The following is a 26,671-nucleotide window of genomic DNA, read 5'->3' as shown; positions in this document are numbered from 1 at the left end:
AAAAAACATATACAGGCAGGATTAAACTGTCCTTCAGATTTTTATCTTCATTTAATTTGCTTTGTGATGAAAGTTCTTCTAAAGGTAGGATGATGTTTTAATTTGAGCAATTTTTATGTAACTGGAGCAACTACTGGGTTGCGGGGAAGAGCAGAGTGACTGCCGCCGTTCCCTGCCACGAGGGTGTGGGTGGACTTCCCCAGCTTCCTGGCCGCAGTGGAGAAAAGGAAGCTTGTCTATTCCTTCCTAAATTGTTTTCCATACTAGAAGTTATCATGCTTGGTTCCGATCTTTACCAAAAACAAAACAACAACAACAACAAAAAACCACCATTTCTCTTAATGCATTCTTTTTGCTCTTCTGTAAGATTTAAACTGTTAGATCCAAAGACTTGAATTTTAGGAATATGTGAAGTTGTCTTTTTAAATAAATAGAAATTTTAAAACCATTTGTGTATCCTCTTCCTGCATTTTTTCTTTTTTAGCAAAATGATTTGATATCGTATGGGGTGCTCTGAAGTTCCCATGCTGCTGCTTTTTTCTGTTTACTTCACTTTGAGGTCCTGGTGTAGCTGCAGGCCACACCTAGAATGCTGTTCCTGTCTGCCCTATGCTCTGGGAAGGGGTCCACCGTAGTGTTTCTCCATGTTTGGGCTCCAGTCTGTTTTTCCCTTTCCTGTTCTGGAAAGCCCACTGGCAGCTTTGGCTTAGGTAGGGGTAAGCAGAGAGCTGCTCCCCGTCACTGGTCATTGAGTGTGAGGCTCCTGAAGCCAGTTTCCACTTAGGCATCATTTTCTTCATAAATGTGTTTCTCTGTGGCGAGTGAGGAGAGATGGTGTCATTTTCTTATTTTGTACATTTAGAAGGGCTGAGATTTACAAAATTCATTTTGGGTACTCGTCACTAATTAGTTTAATCTGGGGTAAAAATGGACAATGAAAGATTGCATGTTTGATCATGCACAGCAAAGATGAAAGATTTATAATGAAACTAAATATCATGAAAGAAGAGAAGGATCAGAAAACTCAAGTGTAGGAACTGAATCCTGTGTTGCCCACTGATCTCCACACCCAGCCCCCAAATACACAGAGGTCCTGGGTCTCTGTTCTAGAGGCCAGAACTTTATGTTGTTCAAGGTTCTTTGGGAAAAAAACTCCCTTTGACATTTTCAATAACTAGCAATGTGCACATTTTGGTAAAAGAGATGAAATGATGCTTTATGATTAACTTTAGAAACAGAAAAATAAAAAGGTGTAGAGAAAGACTAATATCTTCACTTTTTTTCTTGTTGAGCAATAACTTCCTACTCCAAATAGAATATTGTGAAATAATTTTAAAACGAAAAGAAAAAATGTTGCATCTGGTTTCTGTAAATATTGAAAGTATTTCCCAGATCCTGCTTACCACAGAATGACGTTCTACTTCAATTTATCTGCTTCAGAAGAGATGAAGAGAGGAATGAGGCTTGCCAGCATTTGGTTTGGTTAGCTCCCAGGGCACCTACGTATTCGAAGGTTGATATCATCGCCACTAAAATGATTAGACAATAGTGCATGGGCTGACTCCATAAAAGACAGGAAAGTCTCAGGGCTGTTGTTAGCAGTACTCAATCCAAATATACAGTATCATTAAATAGCAGTACTCAATCCAAATATACAGTATCATTAAATAGAAATTTCACCTGAAAGAAACCTTGTCCCTGTAAAAATGGGAAAATGCTTAGGTCAAATTAGAAACAGCCCTTCAGAGTATAATGGTGGGCTGCTTGGAGCAAGGTTCACATTAACTTTATTTTTTATTTATTTATTTTTTTTAAAAGCAGGGTCTTCCTCTATTGCCCCCCAGGCTGGGGGCATACACCACTACAGGCATACACCACCATGTCCAGCTAATTTTTGTGTTTTTGTAGAGATAGGGTTTCGCCATGTTGCCCACACTGATCTCAAACTCCTGATCTCAAGCAGTCTACCCATCTCTGCCTCCCAAAGTGCTGAGATTACAGGCATGAGCCACCACATCTGGCCCACATTAACTGTTTGAGTTCTGAAGGAAAACCAGTTTGTTTTAGAGAATTTATTTGAGTATATTTGAGCTTTTTGAAGCTTTAGGAAAAAAGCAAACACTGGGGAGTTCACAAAAGAAAACAATCTTACAAATCTCTCCATTTTATTTTAAAGAAACAGAGTTTGAAGTCACTTGTTTTAACTGTATGAATTTGTGACATATATCGGGAGATTTGACCATGGGTAGACAATTCTAGTGATTCTTTAAGGGTTCCTAATTCTAGCTGGTTAAATTGGTAGTTGACTCTGAGTGTACTCTTATGACTAAAAAGCATCAAAGTGCTTTTTTTTTCTTTCTTTCTTTTTTTTTTTTTTTTTGAGATAGAGTCTTACTTTGGTGCCCAGGCTGAAGAGCAGAACAGTGGCATGATCTCGGCTGACTGCATCCTTGACCTCCTGGCTCAAGTGATCGTCCCCAGCTACTGGGGAAGTCAGGTTCCCCCGTAGTTGGACACAGGTGTGAACCACCACACCCAGCTAATTTTTTTTCTTTTTTTGTATAAACGGGATTTTGCTATGCTGCCCAGGCTGATCTGGAATTCCTGGGCTGAAGTGATCCACCTACCTTGGCCTCCCAAAGTGTTGGGATTACAGGCGTGAGCCACTGCATCCAGTCTCCAAACTGCTTTAATTAACCTGTTTGATTTTTGTATCTTCTTGTAGATGGTACAAATAATGATCATGTATGCTACTCAAAAATTCGTAATATAAGTAAATACAAAAATAGAAATGAGTGGCATTCACAAGCATTTTCTGGGGAGATTTAAATTATCAATTTCATAGGTGTGTTTCCCTTTTTTTTTTTTTAAAGCAAGCAACTAGATGTCTAGCATAGACCTGGACATCTAAGTAAGTGATCTAGAAGTTGACAGTGGATAAAATCATCTGAGGTATAGAAAAGGCTGCACAAAATAATTTTTCTCTACTGTCTTAACAGGTCCAGCATATCAATTTTACTCAGTTTTTAAAAACTCATTAAGAAAATTTGGCCTGTACCATCATCTTTGCTGCAATTCTGGTAACAAACAAGGACTGGTGCTTTATGACAGCAGTGTGGGGACTGGAAGCCCCGTTCTCCCTCTGATTAGCTGTATGGCCTTGGATATGTGGTTTGACTTCTCCTGGCCTCGGGTTTCCTGCAAAGTGAGGGGTTGCATTACATCAGTGTTTCTCAGCATTTTCAAAGCCAAGCTCCCTTTGCTAAAAATTCAAGTATGCCCCCACCTCTACTTCCCATCCTGCCATCTCCCAAAATTTCCTTATACTTCCAGTGGATAATTATTGGCTCTTATGATCTCTCATACCCCTCCCAGCTCTACCATTTTGTTACTCTGAGCAGATAACGGGTTTGAAATCAGTGGAACAAAGGTTTTTATCTCATTTTGTGAATAGAGGCAGCTTGCTTCTCCTTAAAGCTGGAAGGGGGCGCTTCCCAAATTCATCCACACAGACCAGGAGTCTTGCCTTGTGCAAGGGCAAAATCTGGAAGCTTGTGTTAGAAATGCAGAAACTTGACCGCACCCCAAATGGCTGAGTCGAAATCTGCATTTTAACAGTGTAGGCACTTCATGTGCACATCAGTTTGAGAAACGCTGCCGACCACTGTTTTTTAACCTGTAGATGGCAATATTAGTGGGAAGTGTCAGTTCAGTGGGTTACAGCCAGCATTTATTTCTTTTACCGAAATATACTGGAAAAGATAACATTAGGGTACATTGCATTTGGTAAAGGAAAATGTTGTTTCACAAAACTTATGTTTCAGTTTTATATGTCTGTGCTTATTTATGTATACAGGATGGAGAGGTCAGGCAAAAAGTTAATTTCTGAGGTGGATGTTGGACGAAAATGTTAAAAAACCCAGCAAGCCCCAGTCTCAGGCAGTATAGCTTAGAGACAGCCATCCGTTCCTCTCTGTCTTTATTCACACACACAAACATGACTGTTCACACACACAAACGTGACACAGAAATACACAGATTGACCAGGCTCATGACTGTAATCTCAGCCCTTTGAGAGGCTGAGGCAGAAGGATCTCTTGAAGCTGGATTCAAGAGCAGCCTGGGCAACACAGGTGATAAAGTGAGATCCGGTGTCTACAAAGAAAGTTTTTGTTTTTGTTTTTGTTTTGATTAGCCAGATGCGATGGCATGCTCCTATTGTCCCAGCTATGTGGGAGGCTGCGGCAGGAGGATCACTTGAGCCCAGGAGTTCGAGGGTATGGTCAACCATGATTGCACTACTGCATTCCAGCCCGTGAGGCAGAGCGAGACTCTGTCTCTTAAAAAAATTTTAAAAATTAAAAAATAAAAAAAAAGAAACATATAGACTGATATATAATTGAAGAACTGTTCTAGTATCACTCACTTTCTCTAATTATTCATATCAGATGTAAGCTACTAGATTTTACCATGAAAAAGAAACAAAAGTAGACATTAATTGTTGAGTTATATTCAAAAAGTTTTCTCAGTGATGTTTATATACAAAATTACAACATTGTCAGATAAGATTTTATGTTTTTAAGTTATTACTATGTGGAGATTGCAAATACTTGTTCAGTTTCCTGTAAGTACAGATAATATTTTTTTCTCTGGGGGCTAAATTGTGAAACCCATAGTACTGCAAGGTCATTCACATGTCCCTCTGGATCTAAGAATAAATAAATAAGTTGGTTTTTATGGGAGTATTTTTTTGTAAGCTTACTCATATAAGTTTTCTAACTTAATATTTAATCACTTTATAATACTTTCAGTAAGTTTGTTTAATGTGGAGAAAGTATGTTTTAGAATGGGTATTTTTCCACCCTGAGGACTTTACAATCTCAGCGATAATTCATTACTTACAAGAAATAGTAAGATACAGACTGTACTGTAGATAGACTTTAAAAAACAGCTGGGAGGAAGTTGTCAGCCCTGGAATCCTAACTCTACTGGGGTGAGGCAGGAAATGCATTGCAGAGGTATTCTGAACTGTCATGATAAAAGTAATGTTTCACTTCCCCTAGGAAGTTTTCTTTCTTTTTTATTTTTATTTTTTTTCCATTTATTTTGAGTAAAAAGTAAAGGAATAGTTGGCTCTTGTCCCCTCCCAAGGCTCTGTGTTGAGGAAGAAGACTGGCATGGATCTGGAAATCGAAGGAGGAGGAAAACACTGTACACCTGCTTTCAGAATTCAGAAGAATAATGAATTTTGCACCTGAAGTTGGGTGGGATTTTGTGTTTACTGTGTTCTAATTGCTGTTTGTTTGGGCTGTAATTTATTTATTGTTTTGAATTTTCTTTTAAAGTGGTTTTGGAGCTGTTACAGAGTCCTTTTATATAGAAGAGATTGAATAGAATGTGAAATATAACTCTTTATACGAATTACATGTTGAAACACAAAGATGGCAGGCTACTAAGTAACATGCAGTCTCAATAGATCTTAAGTTATTATGGTTATTTCAGCTGTAATATTGTTTCTACCTTAAGGATACTATGGTTTCGGGAGCTCTTTAAGATTGTTTTTTGTTTTACATTTGTTCCTTTAGACTTCAGTTGTTGTTTTAGGATAGCTTACGTATTTAGAATATTTTCTTAGAATCACTTATGACTAAGTCAGGAATCCATGCTGGCCTAAGGGGTGTAGGAAAATGGTGCTGCAGTGTGATGTCTGTTGGTCTTAAGTTGCACAATGTCACAGAAGTTGGCCTTGGAGTCTGCCAGTTTAAGAAACTCTTGCTCCATTTCTCTGACTATTTGGCAGACAGACGAGAGTACTAAAGGACCTGACTGGGTCTGTCTTGACATGTCTTAGCTGGAGATGGCACTGTCCAGCACTATCCAGAATTTTAGAGAATTTTGAAGCTGCAGGGAAGCTTAGAAATCAGCCAGTCTAACATGCTTATTTCACATGTGAAGACCTGAGCCTTCCAGCGATAATACTCATTCCTGCTCCTGGCCAACGCAGAACATGAATCTAGATATTCTAACTTTTCCGTTCAGTTTTTTTTCCCCCTGAGATGGAGTTTCACTCTTGTTGCCCAGGCTGGAGTGCAATGGTACAATCTCAGCTCACTGCAACCTCTGCCTCCTGGGTTCAGATGATTTTCCTGCCTTAGCCTCCCCGACCACCACACCTGGCTAATTTTTGCATTTTTAGTAGAGACATGGTTTCACCATATTGGTCAGGCTGGTCTCGAACTCCTGACCTCAGGTGATCCACCTGCCCTGGCCTCCCAAAGTGCTGGGATTACAGGCGTGAGCCACCACGCCCGGCCAATTTTTTTTTTTTTAATTATTACTATAAAAATTATTTTCATAGAAGGAAGGGAAGAGTTTTTCTAGTGTTGCATTCTCCAGAAGCCATCCTCTTCATTTACTGTGTTTAAATTCTTTTCTACATGTGAGACTCTGGTAACCTGTGACATCATGTCCACATTCCACCTTGCTTTTCAGATTCTTCCTACTACCTTTTTAGTACCACCGCACTCCCACCTCAACATCAACTTGGGGTACTTCCTCTGAAGCAACCAGGTTGGGTAATTCTCTGGCTTTTGTGAAGAATGATCCTTCCAGTCTGTGTCTTTGTTGGTCACTCCTCTCCTTACTCTACCCACCTTTCTTTCAGATTTGCCATTTCTTTTATTATTTTTTGTTTGTTTTGTTTTGTTTTGTTCCTTTTTTTGAGACAAAGTCTCTATTACCGAGGCTGGAGTGCAGTGGCACAATCACAGCTCCGTGCAGCCTTGACCTGGGCTCAAGTGATCCTCTTGTCTCAGCCTCTTCAGTAGCTGCGACTACAGGTGTGCACCACCAAATTTTTTTTGTAGAGTCGGGGTCCTGCTATGTTATTCAGGTTGGACTCAACTCCTTGGGCTCAAGTGATCCTCCCATCTTGGCCTCCCAAAGTGCTGGGATTACAGACATGAGCCACCACCCCTTTTATTCTTAATGACATGTCATTAATATTCAGCTCACTCAGCCATCCACCCCCTCTGTGAAGCCTTCCTCAACCTTTTTGTCCCCTGCCTTTTCATCCTCCCTCCTCCTTGATCTTCCCTTAGTTGGACTCTATTTTTAGAAACCATACTGTACTACACCATTATAAGCAATGCAATTAAGGGTAGCTAAGGCTAGGAACCCACTGTTTTAAAAGCTTTTCCTTTCTGATGAATGCATTCTCTGGTAAGGAAATTTTGAAACCTTGCCTTAGGCCCCTTGCTTTCTCTTTTGGTCCTCTAGTTTTCTGGTGATTAATTTAAAATGTCTTCAGTCTGGTATCCTCATATTCACACACCTGTACCCCTTATAAATGCTGTTAGAAAAACTAGAAGGAACAAATTGCACAGGAACTCTTGTGTGTTTCCTGGCCCAGAGTTCTCAGTGGGCAACTTGGCGAGTCACTGGAGTTCTTAGAAGAACTTTTGGAGGAAATAGAACAATTGGGCTGATTAGCATGCAGGAGCACAGAACCAGCCCTTAAAAGATACTTGAATGATAAGGAATCTAGTGTCTTGATGGGATCTGGAAGGAAATCTCAGTCAGTCATGTTGTATTCAACAATGCAAGTCTTAACTTTAATTTTTTTATCTGAAGCATAAGAAAATGATGCTTTATTCATGAACTTAGGTGAAGAGATTTCTATGTGGAGATTGCAGTTTTACATGCAAGGATCAACTTTGATGGGTATCTTGGAGAATTAATTATGAAGCCTATTGGAAATTTTTATTTTTATGTTTTATTGCAATAGTGAAGGTAACATTGGTCCATCTCCTTTGACAGGGTTAATCCAACCAAAAAAAAAAATTAATACTCTATTGCTCAGTTTCACAGTCTTGAGAAGCTGCAAAGTTTTTTTCCAAACAAGGAACAGTGAAGATATGAGAACCAGTTTCACTAACTAATTAGCTGTGTGATTTTAAGCTTTGGTATCCTTGTTATCAAATGGGATTGATTATTTCCCTAACTCCATGGTGTGTATAAGGGAGACACAATGGCTGTGTAAAGGGGCATTACTGTTCGTCATTAATTTAGTTGCTATGTGTTTTTTCACATCCTGGTCTCAGGCATTCCTTCCCTGACATACCCACAGGAACAACTGATTCCTGGCCAGTTTCTCACCTCTCTCTAGTTCACCTCCCACGTTTAGTTTTGTTTTTCCAGTTCCCTGTGCCAGAACTTCTCCTTCCAGCCACCATTCCCAGCCCTCTCTCAGTCACTCATATGGCCAAAAACAAACAAAGAAAATATTCTGACTGTGGTGATACTTGGCCCATGTCGGTGTCCCCCTCATTCCTGTTTGATAATTTATTTAAATTGTTAAATTCCTTTTACATCTTGAAAGCATACGGAGAGGAACCGGTGTATGGAAATGAGTGTAGCAGACAGTGTCTTCACGTAGTACTCAGTTCATTTCAGGCGTGATCTTATACTGTTTCCCTGTGAAAATGATAATGTTCTATAAACTTCTGTCTGCTTTCAGGAGCAACTGTAGTGATTATTTTGCTTCTAGATGAAGGAAATAGTTGATGTATTAAACCAACCTGCTGTTTGGGATGGTGGTGGTGGTCGTGGTGGTGGTGGTGGTGGGTGTCGGGGCAACAGGGGTGGGAATGATAACCTTCTTGAACTATGAGGATGAAAACTTTAAAAAGCACTTGAAGAAAATTAAAGGGCAGGTCCTAGCTTTCCTTTCCCTTCAGAATGTACTAGAATTCTTAGAGAAGTGGCTAAGTAAGGTGGGGGTGGGAAGAGGAGGACAGCTTCAGCTATAAGATTGGTCAGAGCACTGTTCTTTAGCCTATTAGTAATAGGAAGGAAATGAGACAATAGAATTTTAAATGACAAGTTTTTGTTTCAAAATTATCTTTGCTACATAGAAATCTACAACAATGTACATGATTACTAATGTATTTTAGTTCGCATGTCATTAATTTTGTAAATGACCTTTAGATTTGTATTTATAGAAGAGAGACTATTTCTCTCTTCTCTGTAGGGGGTGATATGATAGAGCAGGAGATAGTATTACCCTGTGTATAGTTGCCCTGTGCCTATTGTTGATCCTTTTAGTATAGGAGGCCCAGTGGGACTTCTGGCTGGACGGAGGCATCAGTGTTGTCCATGCAGGAAGTGCTCCCAGATTGCTATCCACAGAGGAAGTCCTCCTTGAGTGCTGCCCACACAGGACATGCTCTCTGAGTGCTGTCCATACAGGAAGTTCTCTCTGAGTGCTGATGAACGCTCTTACTGATGGTGCCAAACCACTCGTGCAGGAAAGGCTGAGGGTCTGCTAATATAACCACCCCGTTTATTCACTAGTGACTTTGTTTTCTATCCATTTTGGTATGCAAATTAAGCCCATAAAATATTATCAAGAAAATGGAATTAGCTTGTTTTCTTTGCCCTTGGAGATACAAGAATGTGGTTTGTTTACCTGACCTGATAACAGGAAAAATTAGGCTAGAGAAGGCTGAGAGACAACTAGGCTCTTTTGGGATTGGTGGGCACTTAGCATGCTTATCCAGCCACCAGGTCCCCTAATTAGATTGAATGTGTGTAAATAGTTGCAAGCTTCATCCATAGAGGGTCTTTTCAAGTTCCAAGGCATCTTCCGGGTTTCGAGAAGCAAAATGTAAAAGGACTACCAGTGATGAAAATGGAACTGGGTAAAATATTGTCCCTTTTTATCCCTTTGTAAGCTTTTTAAAAATTTGTTTAAGTTTATCATTTGTGCTGCCAAGACACATAATCTGACGACAAAGTGTAATTTCTTTAAATTTATCAGAGTTCTGAAGCTGTAGTGAAAGACTTGTCAGTATTTGCATTTTAATCTATGAATGAAGGTTTAATTTTTCACTGTTTTAAGTCATGTCATCCTGAAATGTTGACTCTAATGTTTAGCAGTAATATGCTGAAGCTTTCAAAAGTTGTTTGTAGAATTTATTCTTTAATGAAAAGATTTTTATAAAGTAGAATTTTTAAAACCGCTTTTTAAAGAGCTAATTTTTGTTTTTTTAACACTATGAGACTGTGTGTTCATTAAGTCAACTTAAAGGCACCTTTTACTTTCTTAAAAAACATATCTGCCAATGGTATTAAATATCACATTTCAGAGAAGCTTGAATTTGGTAATTAGCAAAAATTATGGGCACAGAAAATGGAAGAATACAAATAGAGCATTCAGGATATAGAAAGTGTTTTGGGGTCCCACGTAGAGTACTGTTTGAAGGCTCTGCTCTGGCTTTGTTTTCTAGCAGATCTGCGTTCAAATTCTAGCCCTGCCACCTTCTAAATGTGTGGCCTTGGCACATTCCTAACCTTTCTTGAGACTCGGTTTCCTAATCTGCACAATGGGAGAACAATAACCTACCTGCCAGTCTGATTGAATTAAGTACTACTGGTAATGTATGTAAAGTACTCAGCAGAGTCTGTATCTGTAGTAGAGATGGGGTTTCACCGTGTTGGCCAGGCTGGTCTCAAACTCCTGGCCCCGTGATCCACCTGCCTTGGCCTCCCAAAGTGCTGAGTTTACAGGCGTGAGCGACCACGCCCAGCCCAGTTTCAGTGACTTCTAAAAACGTAGTCTTTGGTTTAAAAATTTCTGCACTAGAAAATTAAAAATTGACAACCTGGAATAATTCAATGCTTCTCTCTTTCAGTTTTCTTTCTCTGTCTTCAGTTAGCCCCAAGAAAGAATTGATTTGGAAATAAAATTTGAATTTGAACTTTGTTCTGTATAGGATTCACCAGAGGCTAGTAGTCTTCGTTGGGTACATTTAGGAACCCTCTTCTTCTGCCTGGGATCAGATGCTGGGAGATTTCATTCCCTCACAGGGCAAACTTAACAGGGGAAGCAGGGAGGCACAGACTGTATCTGCTTCCCACAGTGGGAAAATAACTACTGCAGTATATAGGGATGCCCATCAAATTATATTAAAACAGCTATGTAAATTCAGACATGTAAATCATAGTTGTATTTCTGCCAAAAAATGAATACATAAATAAAAAAACCTACTACTTTCGTGTCTAAATAATCTCCAAATAAGTCATACATCCAAATGTTTCTTTAATTATACAGGTGCATGCCCGCCACTCCCTTTCCACTTCTGGCAAAATCAAAGGTTCGAGTGAATGCAGCCTTGGAATGCAGTCTTTAAAATGCCCGATGGTTCATTTACTTCGTGTTGATGTAATCCCACTAAGAGGTAGGGGCGGGCCTGATCCACAGCTTCTTCCTGACTTCTCCAAGTCTCATCCCAGATGACAGCTTTTCATCGCTCAATGACTGCATTAAACATACTGGGTCCTACTGTGGAAACAGTGTTGCTTGTGTCAGGGATGGTTTCTGAGACACTAATCAAGGGAGGTTTAAGGGAAAATTCAGTCCTGCCTAGTTTTAATAGCTACAAGTTATCTGTGTCAATCAAAGGCTTGGGACAGGAGGCAGGCGTGTGGGCTACTTTCCAGCACCTCTGTTCTCACTGATGTGAAAAATAGAGTAGGGCTGGATGGCAGGTACCAACTCAGTGGCTTCAGAGAAGGAGCACAGGCTTTGTGGGGCATGGCCAGTTCTCTGAGGTGCCACCTGTGGCAGAGCGAGTGTCAGAGTTTGGTCTTAGTTTTATATCTAGAAAGTAGTTAGCCCCTAGAGAAAAACCAGAGGTTTGGGGAAAGGATATGAGTTCAGCTGCTCGTTAAGGGCGTGAATCAAATAGATTTGGTAGGACGTGATCTCAGGCTGCTTTTATTTTGGGATTAAGCAGTACTGATGTTCCCAGTTCAAGTTCAGCCTTCAGTGAATAGCATTTCTGCATTGACTATTATTGACCCTTTGCTGCTCTCTTTCTAAAAGAAATAAAGAAAGTAAAGTGGTGTTTGGACTCAGATGATATCTTAGCAAGAACCTGGGCAGTGGAAGGAAGAATCTGGAAGATACAGGATCAGAAGAAACAGTTAACATACCTAAATTAATGGGGCCAGGCATGATGATTCATGCCTGTAATCCCAGCACTTTGGGAAACCAAGGCGAGCGGATCACCTGAGGTCTGGAGTTCAAGACCAGCCAGGTCAACATGGTGAAACCCCATCTGTACTAAAAATACAAAAATTAGCCAGGCATGGTGCTGTGTGTCTATAATCCCAGCTACTTGGGAGGCTGAGGCAAGAGAATCGCTGGAACCCAGGAGGCGGTTCCAGTGAGCCAAGATCGCACCACTGCACTCCAGCCTGGGTGACAGAGCGAGACTCTGTCTCAAAAAAATAAAAATAAATTAATGAGATCCCCGTGTGTTGGGATATTATGGAATTAGGATGACCATGGCAGAAGCTGGGTACAAAACTAGGAATCTATAGTGGGCAACGGAGGTTGCTGATGAGGTAAATGAGGGTATGCTTATTGCAAGGGATCTGCTTCCCCAACCTTCCACTGTGGGATTTGATTTGTCTTCTGTAGACGTGCCTGACTTTTCTTGATTGTGCTGGTAAAAACCAAGCCATGAGATTTGAACCTTTTAACTGTCTAATGACTATTTAATTTTGGATGTTCAGACTGTTCATGAGTGATGTCTTTGAGTTAGTACAGTATATTTATTATTTAGAAAATGTGAGGTGAGAAAACATCCCTGTCCTGGTGTGAAATTGCCACGCATTTGCTGTGAGGACACTTGGGGTTGTGTGCCCTTTCATCTTAAGCTGAGCCGTTTAACTTCCTCAAAGTCATGTGTGTGGCACTGGGTCAGAGAACTGTTGGTTCTTTCTATCGGTGCACAGAGAATTATCTGGTGTGAGTACAATTTCAGACATTCTTCTTAGGTGGCTGCTGACTGTAAAACCACACTGAGTCCTCTGGTTGCAGGCTTTACAAGAATTGTGGTGGGTGCTGCAAGCTGGGAAGGTTTCCAGCTTGGACACTGTTCTCACAGGGGTTAAATTTCACAAGGTTAGCCAGAGCGAAAGGCAGCCTGCCTGGGAATCTTACCCAGATGTCTCAATGAAGTCGTGTGCCTGTCTTAGAACTAGGTGAGATTGTCCTTATTGGAAGATCTGGATTAAACTCTTTCTTATACTTGAGGAGTAATTTTTTTTTTTTGAAGAGTCATCCTAATAAAATTATAAGCAACTTTCAATCAAACGTTCTTCAGAATTTGAAAACCTTTTCAAAGTCTAGTGATTTCTAAATTACTGTATATTAAGATGGTATCATCTAACTTCATGCACATTAATTTTGAGTCTCAGTAGATGTGTTCCCGAAAAATGCGTGAATAAATTAATCTTACATAAATTTAGTCACATTTAAGGTGCTCATAGAGAACTTTTACTGAGTAAACCCTGTTATCAATTTTATGTTGAAGAAGAGGCCTTTTTTAAAGTAGCGTGAACAGACCTTTTAAAAGGGTAAATTAAAATTTATACCTCAAAGTAGCTTAAGGTAATCTATATTTAAATCTTGGTAACTTCATTTTATTTGGGAGATCATACAGCCGCTGAATGACAGCCTCTGAATGGTGTCAGTCTCCTAATGCTAGCATACTAAGGCTCCTGATCTTTGTTTTCCAGCAGTCTCTGGTCCCAGCCCACCCCATGGCCCCTCCCAGTCCCAGCACCACCAGCAGTAATAACAACAGTAGCAGCAGTAGCAACTCAGGATGGGATCAGCTCAGCAAAACGAACCTCTATATCCGAGGACTGCCTCCCAACACCACCGACCAGGACCTGGTGAAGCTCTGTCAACCGTAAGTAGTAGTTGTTCATATTATTTTAGCTGCTAAGTATCTTCTTGATCATATTATAGGGTGATCTATACTGCATTGTAAGAGACGTTTATAAGAAATACCTGTGGACTCTCAGTATCGCAACAATAAAATGGGTTTCAAGTTTTAACTTCTTAAATACTTTTTCAGTCAATATTAATATCATCAGACTGGCTACATATCAAAATGAACTGGAGCATTTTCTCAATAGAATTTGACTTTATGGGCATATGAGAAGTAAAATGTGAATTAAAAAAAATTTTTTTTGGCTAGATATTTTTCAGAAGTTCTCATTTTTTGTGGATGCACCTCTGAGGGCCAGTCTAGCCTATGAGAGGAACTTTAGCTGTCATTGCTTGTCAGAAAGGTTGTTAACCATCTAACATCATACTGAATGTAAGCTCTTAATTCCAGCCGGGACCATATTAGTCTGCCTCCATTAGCATCCATAGTTTTGTAGTCTGGATTGTTCACCCTCATCACTTTGGGAATAAGAACTCAATTCTACCCTTTCAGAGTGTTACGAAGAAATGTGTGCATGTGCATAAAGTTCCAAAGTAAATTTGCATTATATGCTAATGCTGTCAATAAATAGAATATAATGTGCTTCTTTGCTGCAATTACATTAACTTACTAAGTAAGAAAGCACTAATTTTAAAACAAGGAACCAGAAGCACTGTATAGTGCAAAGATCATTGTGTAAGGACTGAAAGCATCAAATTGCATTGAGCTATAAAAGCCTACACATATAACAGTACTTTTTATTTATCCCAAGACAATAATGGTCCCTTAAAAAGAGAATTTTGCATAATTGCAGTAGGAGACTTTTGCTAGAGAATGTTTCCTATTACCTGAATTTCAAAACACCTGATTGATAACATCTCATTTCTCTTTTCCTGGTTAAAATCCAGATTCATTACTTCTTACTTTTTTTAAGAAAAAAAAATTTCAAAGCTAACTTGGTCAGTTATTTCCAAACTGGAACTAAAAGTAACATCTGGCCTTCCATGGGTGGGGAAGGGGTGATGGTTGTTTTGCTGTGTTTTGTTCTGAAAGGGGAGGGGTGGGACAGTAGGTGGTGGCTTTTCAGGATCTGGAGAGCTTTGTAGAAGGCCATCCCTCCCAGCACTCTCCCTGTGCTTTTCTCATGTCCCCCTTTTTGATCAGCCCTTGTGGACTTTGACTCCAGTCCTTGGCTTTTGGGGCAGTGAAATAATGCCCTGCATTAGAGACTGCTGTGAAAGCAAGCCCAGCTCTTGGGGTTTGTCATTGCTGGCTGGAGGCAGAGGGAACCCTGCCAGGCACGCCCTGCCCTATTGCAGCTGTTCAAGACCACAAATAGGCCTTTTGCTATCTCCTCTGCTGCTGGCCTTTCAGTGGTGTTGTCTTATGTTTTTGCAGCGTAATTACAGGTAGATAGAGCGCCATAAAGTCTAAGGAATGAAAAATATGACTGTAAGAAACAGAAGAATGAAGCTAACTCTCAAATTCATGAGGTATAAGAGAAGAGGAGAGGTATTCAAAAAACAAATTGTTCTTCAGCTATTGTTGAATTATGTAGGGTGAGTTTTGATGTTAAGGAGACAGTTAACCCTAAAATACTGGAGTAACGCCGTGTTTTATATACAGTAAATATGTACCTGAAAAATTGAGTCAGTAATTTTTTTTGAACCGAATCATATTCCAAATGTGGCAGAAGAACATTTTATCATTTTTCCTAGAATATTCATTTCTTTTTTGTTGTTCTCTTTGACATGTATGGATTTTCTTAACGTATGTAAACATTACCCTCCTTCCTTTTATCAATAGCAGCAATAATGCTTTGCAACCCTCACTGTCTCCCATCACTTGCAAAGGAAGGCTCTTGTACAATCCCAGGTTTCATACTGAAGTCTGATAATAGTCTTCTTGATATGTATCATACAGAGGCAAAACATAACAATAACAGAGGACTCTGTCTCATAATTTGCTGGGAACTTCATTCCATTTAATACAGAAAATCTAGTAAATACCAAATTTGACTTGCTGAGAGTTTCGTGTCTTGGAATGTAGAGAAAGCACAAAAGAGCATTCCTGTTCTGGACTTAATTGTTTCCAATAAAGAAGAGCTAGTTGGTGACATAGAAGTGACAAGAACCTTATGAGAAAGTGACTCATCCTATAGCTTAAAAAACCACTGGACATAATTAGAGATTTTTAGAAAAGTAGGTATCAGAAACGTCTCAGAAAAAAAAGATATAAATCTATACCTCTAACAAAGAAAAGAAATACTTAGAACTAAAAACTTAGCACTGTAATTACAAATTGACCTGATGAGGCTGAATTAGGAGGGGAAATGATGGAAACAAATGATTTGGCTCTCCAGGGGGCTTGGATATTTTAGAGGATTATTTAACAGAAAGATGGGGACAAGCAGGAATGTTTATCACGGTGGCCCAATTCCATACAAATGGTGCATGAAGTCCAAAGGCATGTATGACATGAAGATTTTAAAAACTAGAGAGGAAAACAAAAACTATTTTTTAAAAACTGTGTTTGAAGTAGAACATAGAGATGCTGTAATGTTAGAGGCGGTTACAGTGGAAAAGCAGATGTTGTGATACTGAGATGACAGGGAAAGGCAGCCCCACCCAGACTCAAAAGAGGGAGTCATGACCCTGCAAAGTGTAGATCACTATGGCTAAGAAGAGAAAGCATGTTGGGTAGGGGCTCAGACAGGAAGCCAACCAGCCTAAGTTCCTGATGCAGGGTGGTGACGGTGGTGTCAGGTAATCTGGATTGAAAAGAGATAAATTTCCTAGAAGCTTTTAATGAAAGATGTCAACCAGCTCTATTAACTTCTAAATTGTGAAACACATACGAAAAATCTTGGAACCTTGACTGCTTTATGCTGCAGCAAGTTTACTCCCTATTTCTAAGAGGTTATCTATTCACAAACAAGATACCAGTTCAGTTAACCAGCAAGTTCAGGAAATGGAACAACCCAGGTGGCCGAAAGGATTCATCTATTGCCCCTTGGCTTCATTCTCTTCCTTCTCTGAAATCAAGCCAAACAAACACTGTGCTTGACCGTGCTTATCTGTGTGGTGTATTTGTCACCTAAATATTTGCCAATGCAATATTTCTCTCATTGAGACTTCTTAGGCAGACTTTTTAGATAGATGAATTGAGGGCTCATGTTGTGTCCATTTTGTTGACATCTTAGCCATTTTTATTTTGCCTTCAGACTTTCAACTGAAACTGCACTAGCATCTTAAATATCCCTAGCTTTTTTTCACTCTCATCCCTCTCCTCCTCAACTCTCTGCTCTTCAGGTTTGTTTTCTTGGCTGCCTCCTCCATAGTCCCATCCTCTGATAGGGGTATTCTCTACTCTTTTTACTTTCCTGTACATTTTCCATTTGAATATTTTATTTTTACCCATATTCAACCTCAAATTCAAAATATCCTCTCTCTCAACACTGTCTGTTTTCCAAATTTACTTTTTTAAACATGAAGCTTTAGGAGAGCTTTGGGAGTCAGCAGCTCCTTCTCTTTGTCCCTTAGTCACTAAGTTTTGTGGATTCTTCTTTGGCCCTTCTTCCTCCTTCTCCCTGCCAGAAGAACCAGGTGACTCCTCCCTCCCTACAGTGTGACAGGAGAACAATTTGCTCCTCTGCTACCTCCCCTCTGGTGCCTCCCCTCGCCTTCTCTATTCAGCAAGGCCAAGTCCAAACTCTCTCTGCCTCCTTTATGCTTGGACCATACCAGTAACTCTCCTCTTTATTTCTTAATTTTTACATGTTTCAGCTCATAATCAGCATCTTATTTCCATATAGTTCTGTTCTCCAAGTGCCTGTTACATTACTTAGCCACATGTCTGTGACAGTATATGATGCTAACAGTGTATCATCTTATACAGATTTGTCACCCTGACTACAAAGGCATTGTAGTCAGGATTGCTAGGTTTGGTATCCCAGAGTTACCTAAAAGTGCTAGGCAAATACTGAATTCCCAGTCAACAGACTGTAAAATAGGTCAAATAATGCTATTATCAAAAATTGTGATAAGCATTAAATCAAATAATGTAAGTAAAAGAGCTGGTCCAGAGCCTAGATCACAGTTGTCTCTGAACAAATATTAGTATCCCTTGTTTCTTCCATCCTTGAAATTCTAACTGCTAGAATAAACTTAATTTATATTGAATTCTACATTTAAAACAAAGGAGGAAGAAACTCCACCAGATTTTGATTTTGAAAGCTAAGAAAGCCAGGGAAGTAGCTTATGCTAACATAACCTCCAACCTCCTCTTCCTTGAGGCTTTTTTTTTTTTTTGCGGGGGGTGGGAGGGGTACAGGCATACCTCGTTTTACTGTGCTTTACAGATATTGCTTTAAAAAAATAGACAAATGGAAGGTTTGTAACAACCCTGCATTGGGCAAGTCTATTGGCATTTTTCCAATAGCATATGCTCACTTTATGTCTCTGCATCACATTTTGGTAATTTTCACAATATTTCAAACTTTGTCATCATTATTATGTCTGTTGTGCTGATCTGTGATTAGTGATCTTTAATGTTAATTGTTTTGGGGCACCACAAACCATTCCCATATAGGACTTAATAAATGTTGTGTGTGTTCTGCCTGCTCCACTGACGAGTCATTCCCCTTCTGTCTCCCTCTCCTCCGTTTTCTCTGAGATATAATATTGAAATTAGGCCAAATAATAGCCCTGCAGTGGCCTCTAAGTGTTCAAGTGAAAGGAAGAATCTCCCATCTCTCACTTTAAATTAAAAGCTTTTAAAATGAAAATTAAGCTTGGTTAGAAAGCCATGCTGAAAGCCAAGATAGACCAAAAGCTAGGTCTCTTGCACCAAACAGCCCGCAAAGGAAAAGTTGAGGGAAATTCAAAGTGCCACTCCAGTGAACAAATGAATAAGAAAGCAAAACATCCTTATTGCTGATGTGGAGAATATTTGAGTGATCTGAATAAAAGATCAAACCAGCTACAACATTCCCTTAAGCCAAAACATTATCCAGAGCAAGACCCTAATTCTTCAACCCTGTGAAGGCTGAGAGAAGTGAGCCTTCTCTCTTCAATGCTATGAAACAGCATTGCATGCTATAGAGAAATCTTTCATGAAAGGAAGAGTCCATTGATGCAGCAATCTTCACTGTTGTCTTATTTTAAGAAATTGCCACAGCCACCCCAGCCTTCAGCTGCCACCACCCTGATCAGTCAGCAGCCATTAGCATCAAGGCAAAATCTTCAGCCAACGAAAAGATTACAACTTAGGCTGAAAGTTCGGATGGTTAATACTTTTTTATAATAAAATATTTTTTAAGAGATTGGAGTGCAGTGGCTATTCTCAAGCATGACTGTAGTGCAGTGCAGCCTTGAACTCCTGGGCTCAAGTGATTCTGCCTCAGCCTTCTGAGTAGCTGGAGTTACAGGTGTGCACCACTGTGCCTGGCTAATACAGCATTTTTTAAATTACGGTATGCACACCGGGCTTTTTTATACATAATGTTATTACATAATAAACTACAATATAGTGTAAATATAACTTTTACTTATGCTTGGGAAACAAAAAAAAAATTTGTTTGACTTGTTTTATTGCAATACTCGCTTTATGGCAGTGGTCTGGAACCAAACCTGCAATGTCTCTGAGATATGCTTGTGTTTGCAGAAGAATTGTTTCAGCCACATGCTACCCACACCTGATTATTGCTCATCATAATAATTACCGTGGCATGTGAAATACTCATTGTGTCCAGCCTTTTTTAAAGATTTACAAATAGCATAAGTGTGCAAGATTTGGTAATGGCTCTCCCTGATTTGTAGTAGAGTAAATGTCTGAGGGTCTCTGTTGGCCCAGGCTGGGTAGCTTAAAGGTTGCTATGGTATTGACATCATATGAAGAGTTCTAGGTAACTCAGTGTAACAGTAACTTATTTTAATGGAAAAACCAGTGACTTGATATTAAAACAAAATGAGGTATCTCTACTCTTTCCGTCTTCTACAGACAGCCCTTCCCTCATTCCTAAACCAATTCTTGATTCAGTAAATTTCTAATTTGTTTCCAAGTGCAGTAAAACATATGATTTTAATAGAAACATGAAATTAAATCTAGCTTATGATATGATAGCCTGTTACTATTTAAAAGGAAATATTTTTGAAATGTAATCGGTTTCCCCTTTTGTAATATTCAGTACATACTTATTTTCTATCCCTTTGTTTTGTTTTCTCTGTAAGTTTTCCTTGTGTTTTTGAACACAGCACAGATCTTAAAAGGTGAAACAGTAAAGCAAGACAGGTCAGCAGAGAGACAGGATAGTATTATCACCAAAGTGGTGGACTGGGAGAAGCCAGAAGGCTAACCTTGATATGAAGGAATTGGGGTGGCTTTCAGGAAGGAGATGACATCTCAGCCTTAAAGGACAAGGAAAATTTCATGAAGGGTGAAAGCAATAGTATCCTTCGGGCATCAAGAAGTGCCCAGCAGATGTGAGAACCCTTGGATGTTTAAAAAGGTACAGAGAGGGCTTCTTGGTGCAGAGCTGGCACTCGGCAGTTGTTAGTTACCCAGGGTTCCCGTGACGGGTTGTCAGTGGGTGTAAAGGAATGTGAGGCCGTAGGTATAGGTTGGGGGCATACCGTTACCATCTTGACTGAGACAGTTAACGCCAACATTTTAGTTTGGAGTTTATTCTTTAGTTACAGACAAAAAGCTGTTGGAGTGGAAGAGTAGCATAATGAATTTCTCTCCTTTCTTTCTGTCTCTCTCGGATGCTAATTTTGACACAAGCAGAAAGGGTGGATTGGAGAAGGTGAGGACTCTCATAGGTGAGAGGGAAGCCTCTAGTTGCATTAACTGAGAGAGAGCGCACATGAAAGGCACCGACTTTTAGTGGTTCTCTCTTAGTCCCGAAACTCCAGAGTCTCCCTGTGTTCCCCAGATTTGACCATGCTTTTGTTTGCGTTACCACAAATAGGGCCCATTGAACCACTTGCTTTTCTGAAACCACTAGCTAATTTTTTGAATGCTGATTTAGATTAATTTTTTGAGATGGAGTCTCACTCTGTTGCCTGGGCTGGAGTGCAGTGGTGCAATCAGCTCACTGCAACCTCTGCCTCCCAGGTTCGAGCAATTCTCCTGCCTCAGCCTCCCGAGTAGCTGGGATTTAAAAGAGTATTTTAAATTATTCTTACTGTCGTAAGAAATTAGGGCAACTAACAGGAAAAGGACAACTTGAAATGGTTATATTCATTATTTGTACATCTCCATTGATCTCTGTAACACTGAGATTTCTTAAGCAATCCATCTGCTATAAGATGTTTTCTCTCCACCCTGAAATTAAACGATCATCTCTTTTATTACAAAATGATTAGGCTACCTTTAGGGTAAAATTTGAAAGTGAAGGCATTCTAATAAATTGAATAGTTTTTTGATGCTTGATCAGCTTTTACCCTATTACAAAGTTACCTTCAACATTTACTCTGAAGGGAGCAATGGGCCCAACAGACCCAGTGTTTTGAAATCCCTATGTAAATAGGAAATCTTTTGGAATGTATAGAAATTACATGAAATAGAAGAGCCTTTATTTTCAATACAAAAGAATGATCCTGTAATGAGATAGGAAAATCATTCCACCCAAGAGGGACTCAGTTCTTTAAAATTGAAGAGAGAATTTTGAGTCAGGGGACCAAAGGTCAAGTGACTCAGTCCAAAATGCCTGAACATACCCTTAGTTATTACATTTATTTTAGAAAGAAAGACACACACATGCTTCACATGTATTCTACACAGGAGTATTCAGATAGCTATGCAGATGTGACAGACATAGACCAAACGTTTCATTGCCTGCATTCACATCATTCTAAAGCAACCTGAGTCTTAGAAACCCGAAACTCTTCATGTAGGGTTAAATTAGAGGCTAATATAAGGGAATAGCTTCTCTTTAAGATATAATTTGCCTTTTATGTGTTGTCTTCCAAGAAAATTGAAGAACTGTCTTACTGCTGGTGATGATGATAATGGTTATGGTGTATTTAACTCACAGGCATTACAATAAAACACCCACAGATGATTTTTTCTTTGGTAGCTACTACATCTCAGGTAATTGAGATCTGGGCATATTGAGCTGTGTTATATTGTATTGTAGTTGTTTGAATGTTCTGTCTTTTTTTAAATGGTATTTTACAAAGCTACTGAAATCTATATCTAATGATTTTTTATTTCTTACATTTGTTTGAGGGACAAGGAAAGAGAAATAAAAGTAAACAAAAACATAGAGTCGTGGGCAAATAGTTCTTCTCTCATTAAGTGTGTCCTTTAAAAATTAAAAAAAACAAAAACAAAAACCTAATCTTTATTGACTGGTAAAAAATGTTTTAATTTTCCCAAAAAGTGAAAATTGGGTTAAGATGATGAGTTTTCTTCAGTTAATTATAGAAAATGCCTTCCATTTTTGTGTCTATTACTATTATATAGCTTCTTGCGCCCATTTACAAATTTGATTTTACAAATCACAGGATTTTTTTGATTTCCAAATGTTTTTGTCCCATAAAACAACTCATTTTTATCCTCTCAAGTTCTTTCATCATTGATCTAGAATATTCTCCATACATAAAATATTAATAACAGTATTTTCCGGAACTTGGCTTGCTTCTATTATTGCTAGCATAATAGGATGACACGTAATAAATAACACAATGAGGGCTTAGACCAAGGAACTTGAGCATATTGCTGAAAAGTGTGATCTATATGACGTGCAGTTTACAGAAGTTGTCTCATCGTTGTAAAAAGGAATGCCAATCTGCTAAGTAAAAATATTGAGTCACTAATTGTAACTTAATTCTCTCATCATGGACAGTATTCTAGTAAGGTTCCATGTCAAAGAGTTTAACACATGATGCATTTGAGACTGAGCAAAACACAGAACCTTTGCGATCTCCCACCCGCCCCATAAATGGACACAAAAGCAGAGTTGAGAGCTTAAGAGCAGTTGTGTAAGTAACTGAATCTTCTTCCCATTCATCTCTTGGGTAAGCGAAATGTAGAATCATTTTCTTGTTCATGTTAGTTGCATCATTTCTTTTCTTGGTTTAGAAAAATTTTGGTACTTTAAGAAATACTTTATGTATAATACTTCTTTGACATACCAAGGTATATAGTTTGAAGACTTTTGGAAATCCCCAGATTTCACAGAAATAATTTTAGCATCACAAAAAAGAAGATCCCACGAAATAAATACCTGCTCCCCAATAGAGAACCATCTCACTTACACCTCTGTGTATACTTTCTTCAATTTTATCATTAGAACTATCACTCAGTTCGTTTTCAAAAATTAAGACAGTGTTTAATCCCTTCTTGAAAATTGCTGTGTACACGATTAGAACAAAACCTTATTGAAATATGGACCTTAGGTAATGGGCTATGCTTCTTCACTGGCTTCACGATCTCCTGTCCTCTGCTGAGAGTATCCACAATTCAAATGCATGCTGTAGCAATATTAAGCATAACTGCACGTCAGGGAATTTTAATGTCATCATGAATTGTTGAAACTTCAAATATTATTACTAAGTACCTACTTTATACATTCATTTGATATTTTGACAGAAAATCTCAGTTATGTCTATTTTCTAAGTTATCCTCAGTATAAAATCTGCCAGTAAGCATGGATATTTAGAAATTTAGCCAATCCTCCTTATTGTCAGTTGACCTTTTTCTTTAGGGTATCGTTTTGTTACTCCTAGGCATGATAAAGAGCCATTCTCTTTTCTAATGCCCAAATACTGCACAAGCTGTTGGCAAATCCATTTTAATAACAGCCTTAGCAGAAGTTAATTGGGGAGCTGGCACTGAAAGTAATTATCATAACAATAAGAATTTTTATAAAAATCACCCTTTCCTTCTCTGTGATTGAAGAGAGTATTTATGTCCTTTCCTTGTTCCTTTATATGAGCCTTGGATTTCTGTAGCAGCAGCTTGGGGATATTTAACCATTATATGAAGGTGAAGGTACTGTCATCAGAAATAAAAGCCTCTAAAATCTTTATTTGGCAGTTGTGCTTGGTTTTATGTAGAATTTCCTTATTGGGTTACTGTTGAATCTCAGAAATTTATAACCTTTCCCTTCATCTTTAGTTCATAATAAATGCATATGAAAAAAAAATCCTGTGTAATGTGTAAACATCTAAGTAATGCTAGCAGCCAAAAATTGTCTAATGCTTGCTGTCTCCCAGTGACTATGCCAAGTATTTTATTATTTAACACTTAGAACAGTTTTATGAGCAATATTATCATCTCTAATTTTCTGTCTTAGTCTCTTATCTGCTGCTATAATAGAATACCACAGATTAGGTAATTTATAAAGTAAAGAAGTTAATTTGTCTATAGTTCTGGAGAATGGAAAGTCTAAGAGCATGATGTTGGTGTCAGGTGAGGGCCTTCTTGCTGCTTCATAATAACATGGAGGAAGAACAAAATGAAGCTGAAAGATATTTCTTTTTCTTACTGCCTAGGATAATATAGCTGATAATGGTGGAGCCAGAACTTATGAATGGACAGTCTGACTCCAGAGCTCATCCTCTGAACCACTGTGCTTTCTGCCTCTCCAAGTGTGCCCTGAATGCTACTTTATTAACTTTCTCTTTACCTCACCAGCACCCTTGTTTCTTCATCAGCACCACAAACTACAAAATACTAATTTCTCCAGGACCGTAAAAGATATTGGGCCATGATAGATTTAACAAAATTTTATTAGAAAAAGCACCTTTTCGTATGTCCACTTGAATAGCCAATAAAATAAAAAACTCAAAGGCAGGAGGATAGAGGAGGAACCTGTCTTTCCTGATGTCTAACAAAATAATCCCTTTTAGCATAGCTGGTCGTATGAAACTCAGCTCCTGGTTAGCTGTCTAATGTGCAGCTCCCCAAGATTACACAGCTTAGAGAAGGTATGCAACTTGTCACTTGCTAGGCGCCTGAGAGGGTTTTTGCATATATGAAAATAAACAATTTTTTAGAGGTCACTGTCTTACAAGTCCTAATACTGCGTTAGAAAATAATGGGCGTGTAAGAGCATTATAATTTTGCTGTGAGTATAAATCTGATTAAAATATAAGAAGACACTTTTGGGGAGAAGTGAATGGTAAGTCCCATTTTTTTGTAATTTAACAAATATTTATCAGGCATTATGCCAGTGATTTTTCTATAGATACTGCACTGAGACATTTTCCACCTTTAAGGAGGTGTAGAAAATGAACTTCACACATAATGTAGATCAGAATGTGGGAGATAGAAAGTGCTACTGAAATTACAGAGTAAGGAGTGATTGCTTGTTAAGGGGGGCATCAGGCAGAGCTTGGCATTTGAATGAATCTTCAGGATGATCTTGGCAGCCCCACCCCAGCATTGAAGACAGGACTAGCTCGCCTGCCTGCCCTGCTTGGTATTCACTGATGCCATACTGCGCGGGGAGGGGGGGAGCTTTAACACCAGAGGAGGACTTGTACTTCACTGAGAAGGCAGGTGATACATGCTGCCCCAAAGTTTGTCCTTGGTGGAATGTCCAGAGGGAGGGTGGAGGAAGAATGTGGTTCAAAGATGAGTATAAGATTTGATTGAGTCTAACAAACTGGGAATTTGATATCATTAACAAATACAGAGATCAGGAGGAAGAGTTTGTTTTTATTCTTGCCTGGTGGAAATTCGCATCTACTCTCAGGGGAAACTCCAAATTGAGTGCCTGTTTGCCTTATGAGTTTGTGTACTTTTGGTGTGGCTATTAAATGAAAGAAGTAATGCATCAACTCCAGGCTGGTGAATCTTCAATGTAGAAGAGAGGCTAGTAATTAAACATTCTGTTTGTCAACTGAAACAGGTGATCTGTTTGTTTATTACTCACTGCTTATTTATAGTGGATCCGAAACTCTCAGTTGAGATAGCCTGGATGGTCAGCAATGGTCTCCAGTACTTAATTATTTTCTTAGATGTTTATACTTTGTTTTAGGTGTATAAATTATTTGGAAAGTTGTTTTTTGTTTAATAAAGTGCTTACAGCTCCCTTGATTAGAATTGTTTGGCTTCAAACTGGAGACTTTTAAGATGAAATTTCGTGAGAGAGGCATGGAACTGAGTGGGAGGAAAGGAAGATGAGTTTCCATAAATGGGGTATCTAGAATTAGCGAGAAAGTAGACTCAACAGCACAGACAATCCTGACCAAGTTTATGGCGCTGCCAGGGCACGTGTACTTCCTCTCCTCTTGGCTGTCTATGCACTTACTAACCTGGCCATGCCAGACTTAATGCTTGTCTGAATTGCTTATGGGGCCAGGACCATTTGTCTTCCTCATTTTCTTTTTGTGCCACAGCATCTTCTTGCCTCTGTTAAGTGTCACATGTCAGTAAAGGAATCTGCATGGGATATCAGCATGTGTTTGAGCATCAGCATTTGCATGTACAGCTTTAGATTTCCAGATTTACAAAGGACACTTTCCTACAGCATAAGGACTAGTTCTTTAAAGATGAAACAAAGAGACATTCATTTGTGGTCCTGGAAACAAATTGGGCGTGCTAGCCCATTTGGACAGGAGCACTGATGCTTTCCAAGTGGGCTTCCAAAGTGTTTCATCTTCACCTTCAAAGCCAGGCCATAAATTGTGAAATTGTTTTCACTGTCCCTTAATATGAGGCATAGCTTTTGCTCCAATACTTAGCCTATTTCAATGCCCCTGTGTAGCTGGCTAGATATTTTGTTTCTTAGATTTTCCTCCACCACCCCTATCCATTACCCTTAGTTTAAGTTTGACAGCATGCAGTTAGCTTTTAAAAGCCATACTTATTTAATTTTGGCTCTGAGTTTTGAGGCACAAGAATTTGAGCATTTATTTAATTAAAAAGTT

General features: G+C 39.0%; 1 protein-coding gene across 7 annotated transcripts in view; it reads left to right on the top strand.

Moving 5' to 3' along the window:
• Positions 1 to 26,671, top strand: part of RBMS1 (RNA binding motif single stranded interacting protein 1) — a 215,031-nt gene that overhangs the window by 107,258 nt on the left and 81,102 nt on the right. For all 7 annotated transcript variants that reach the window (XM_025404167.1, XM_025404166.1, XM_025404162.1 and 4 more), the window contains one exon: positions 13,591 to 13,766. In XM_025404167.1, coding sequence (XP_025259952.1) covers positions 13,591 to 13,766 — 176 coding nt within the window. The remainder of the gene's footprint in view (positions 1 to 13,590; positions 13,767 to 26,671) is intronic.

Source organism: Theropithecus gelada, chromosome 12, assembly GCF_003255815.1.
Source record: "Theropithecus gelada isolate Dixy chromosome 12, Tgel_1.0, whole genome shotgun sequence".
Classification (NCBI taxonomy): Eukaryota; Metazoa; Chordata; class Mammalia; order Primates; family Cercopithecidae; genus Theropithecus; species Theropithecus gelada.
Note: the sequence above shows the minus strand (reverse complement) of the source record. Positions and strands in the feature narration are given on the sequence as shown.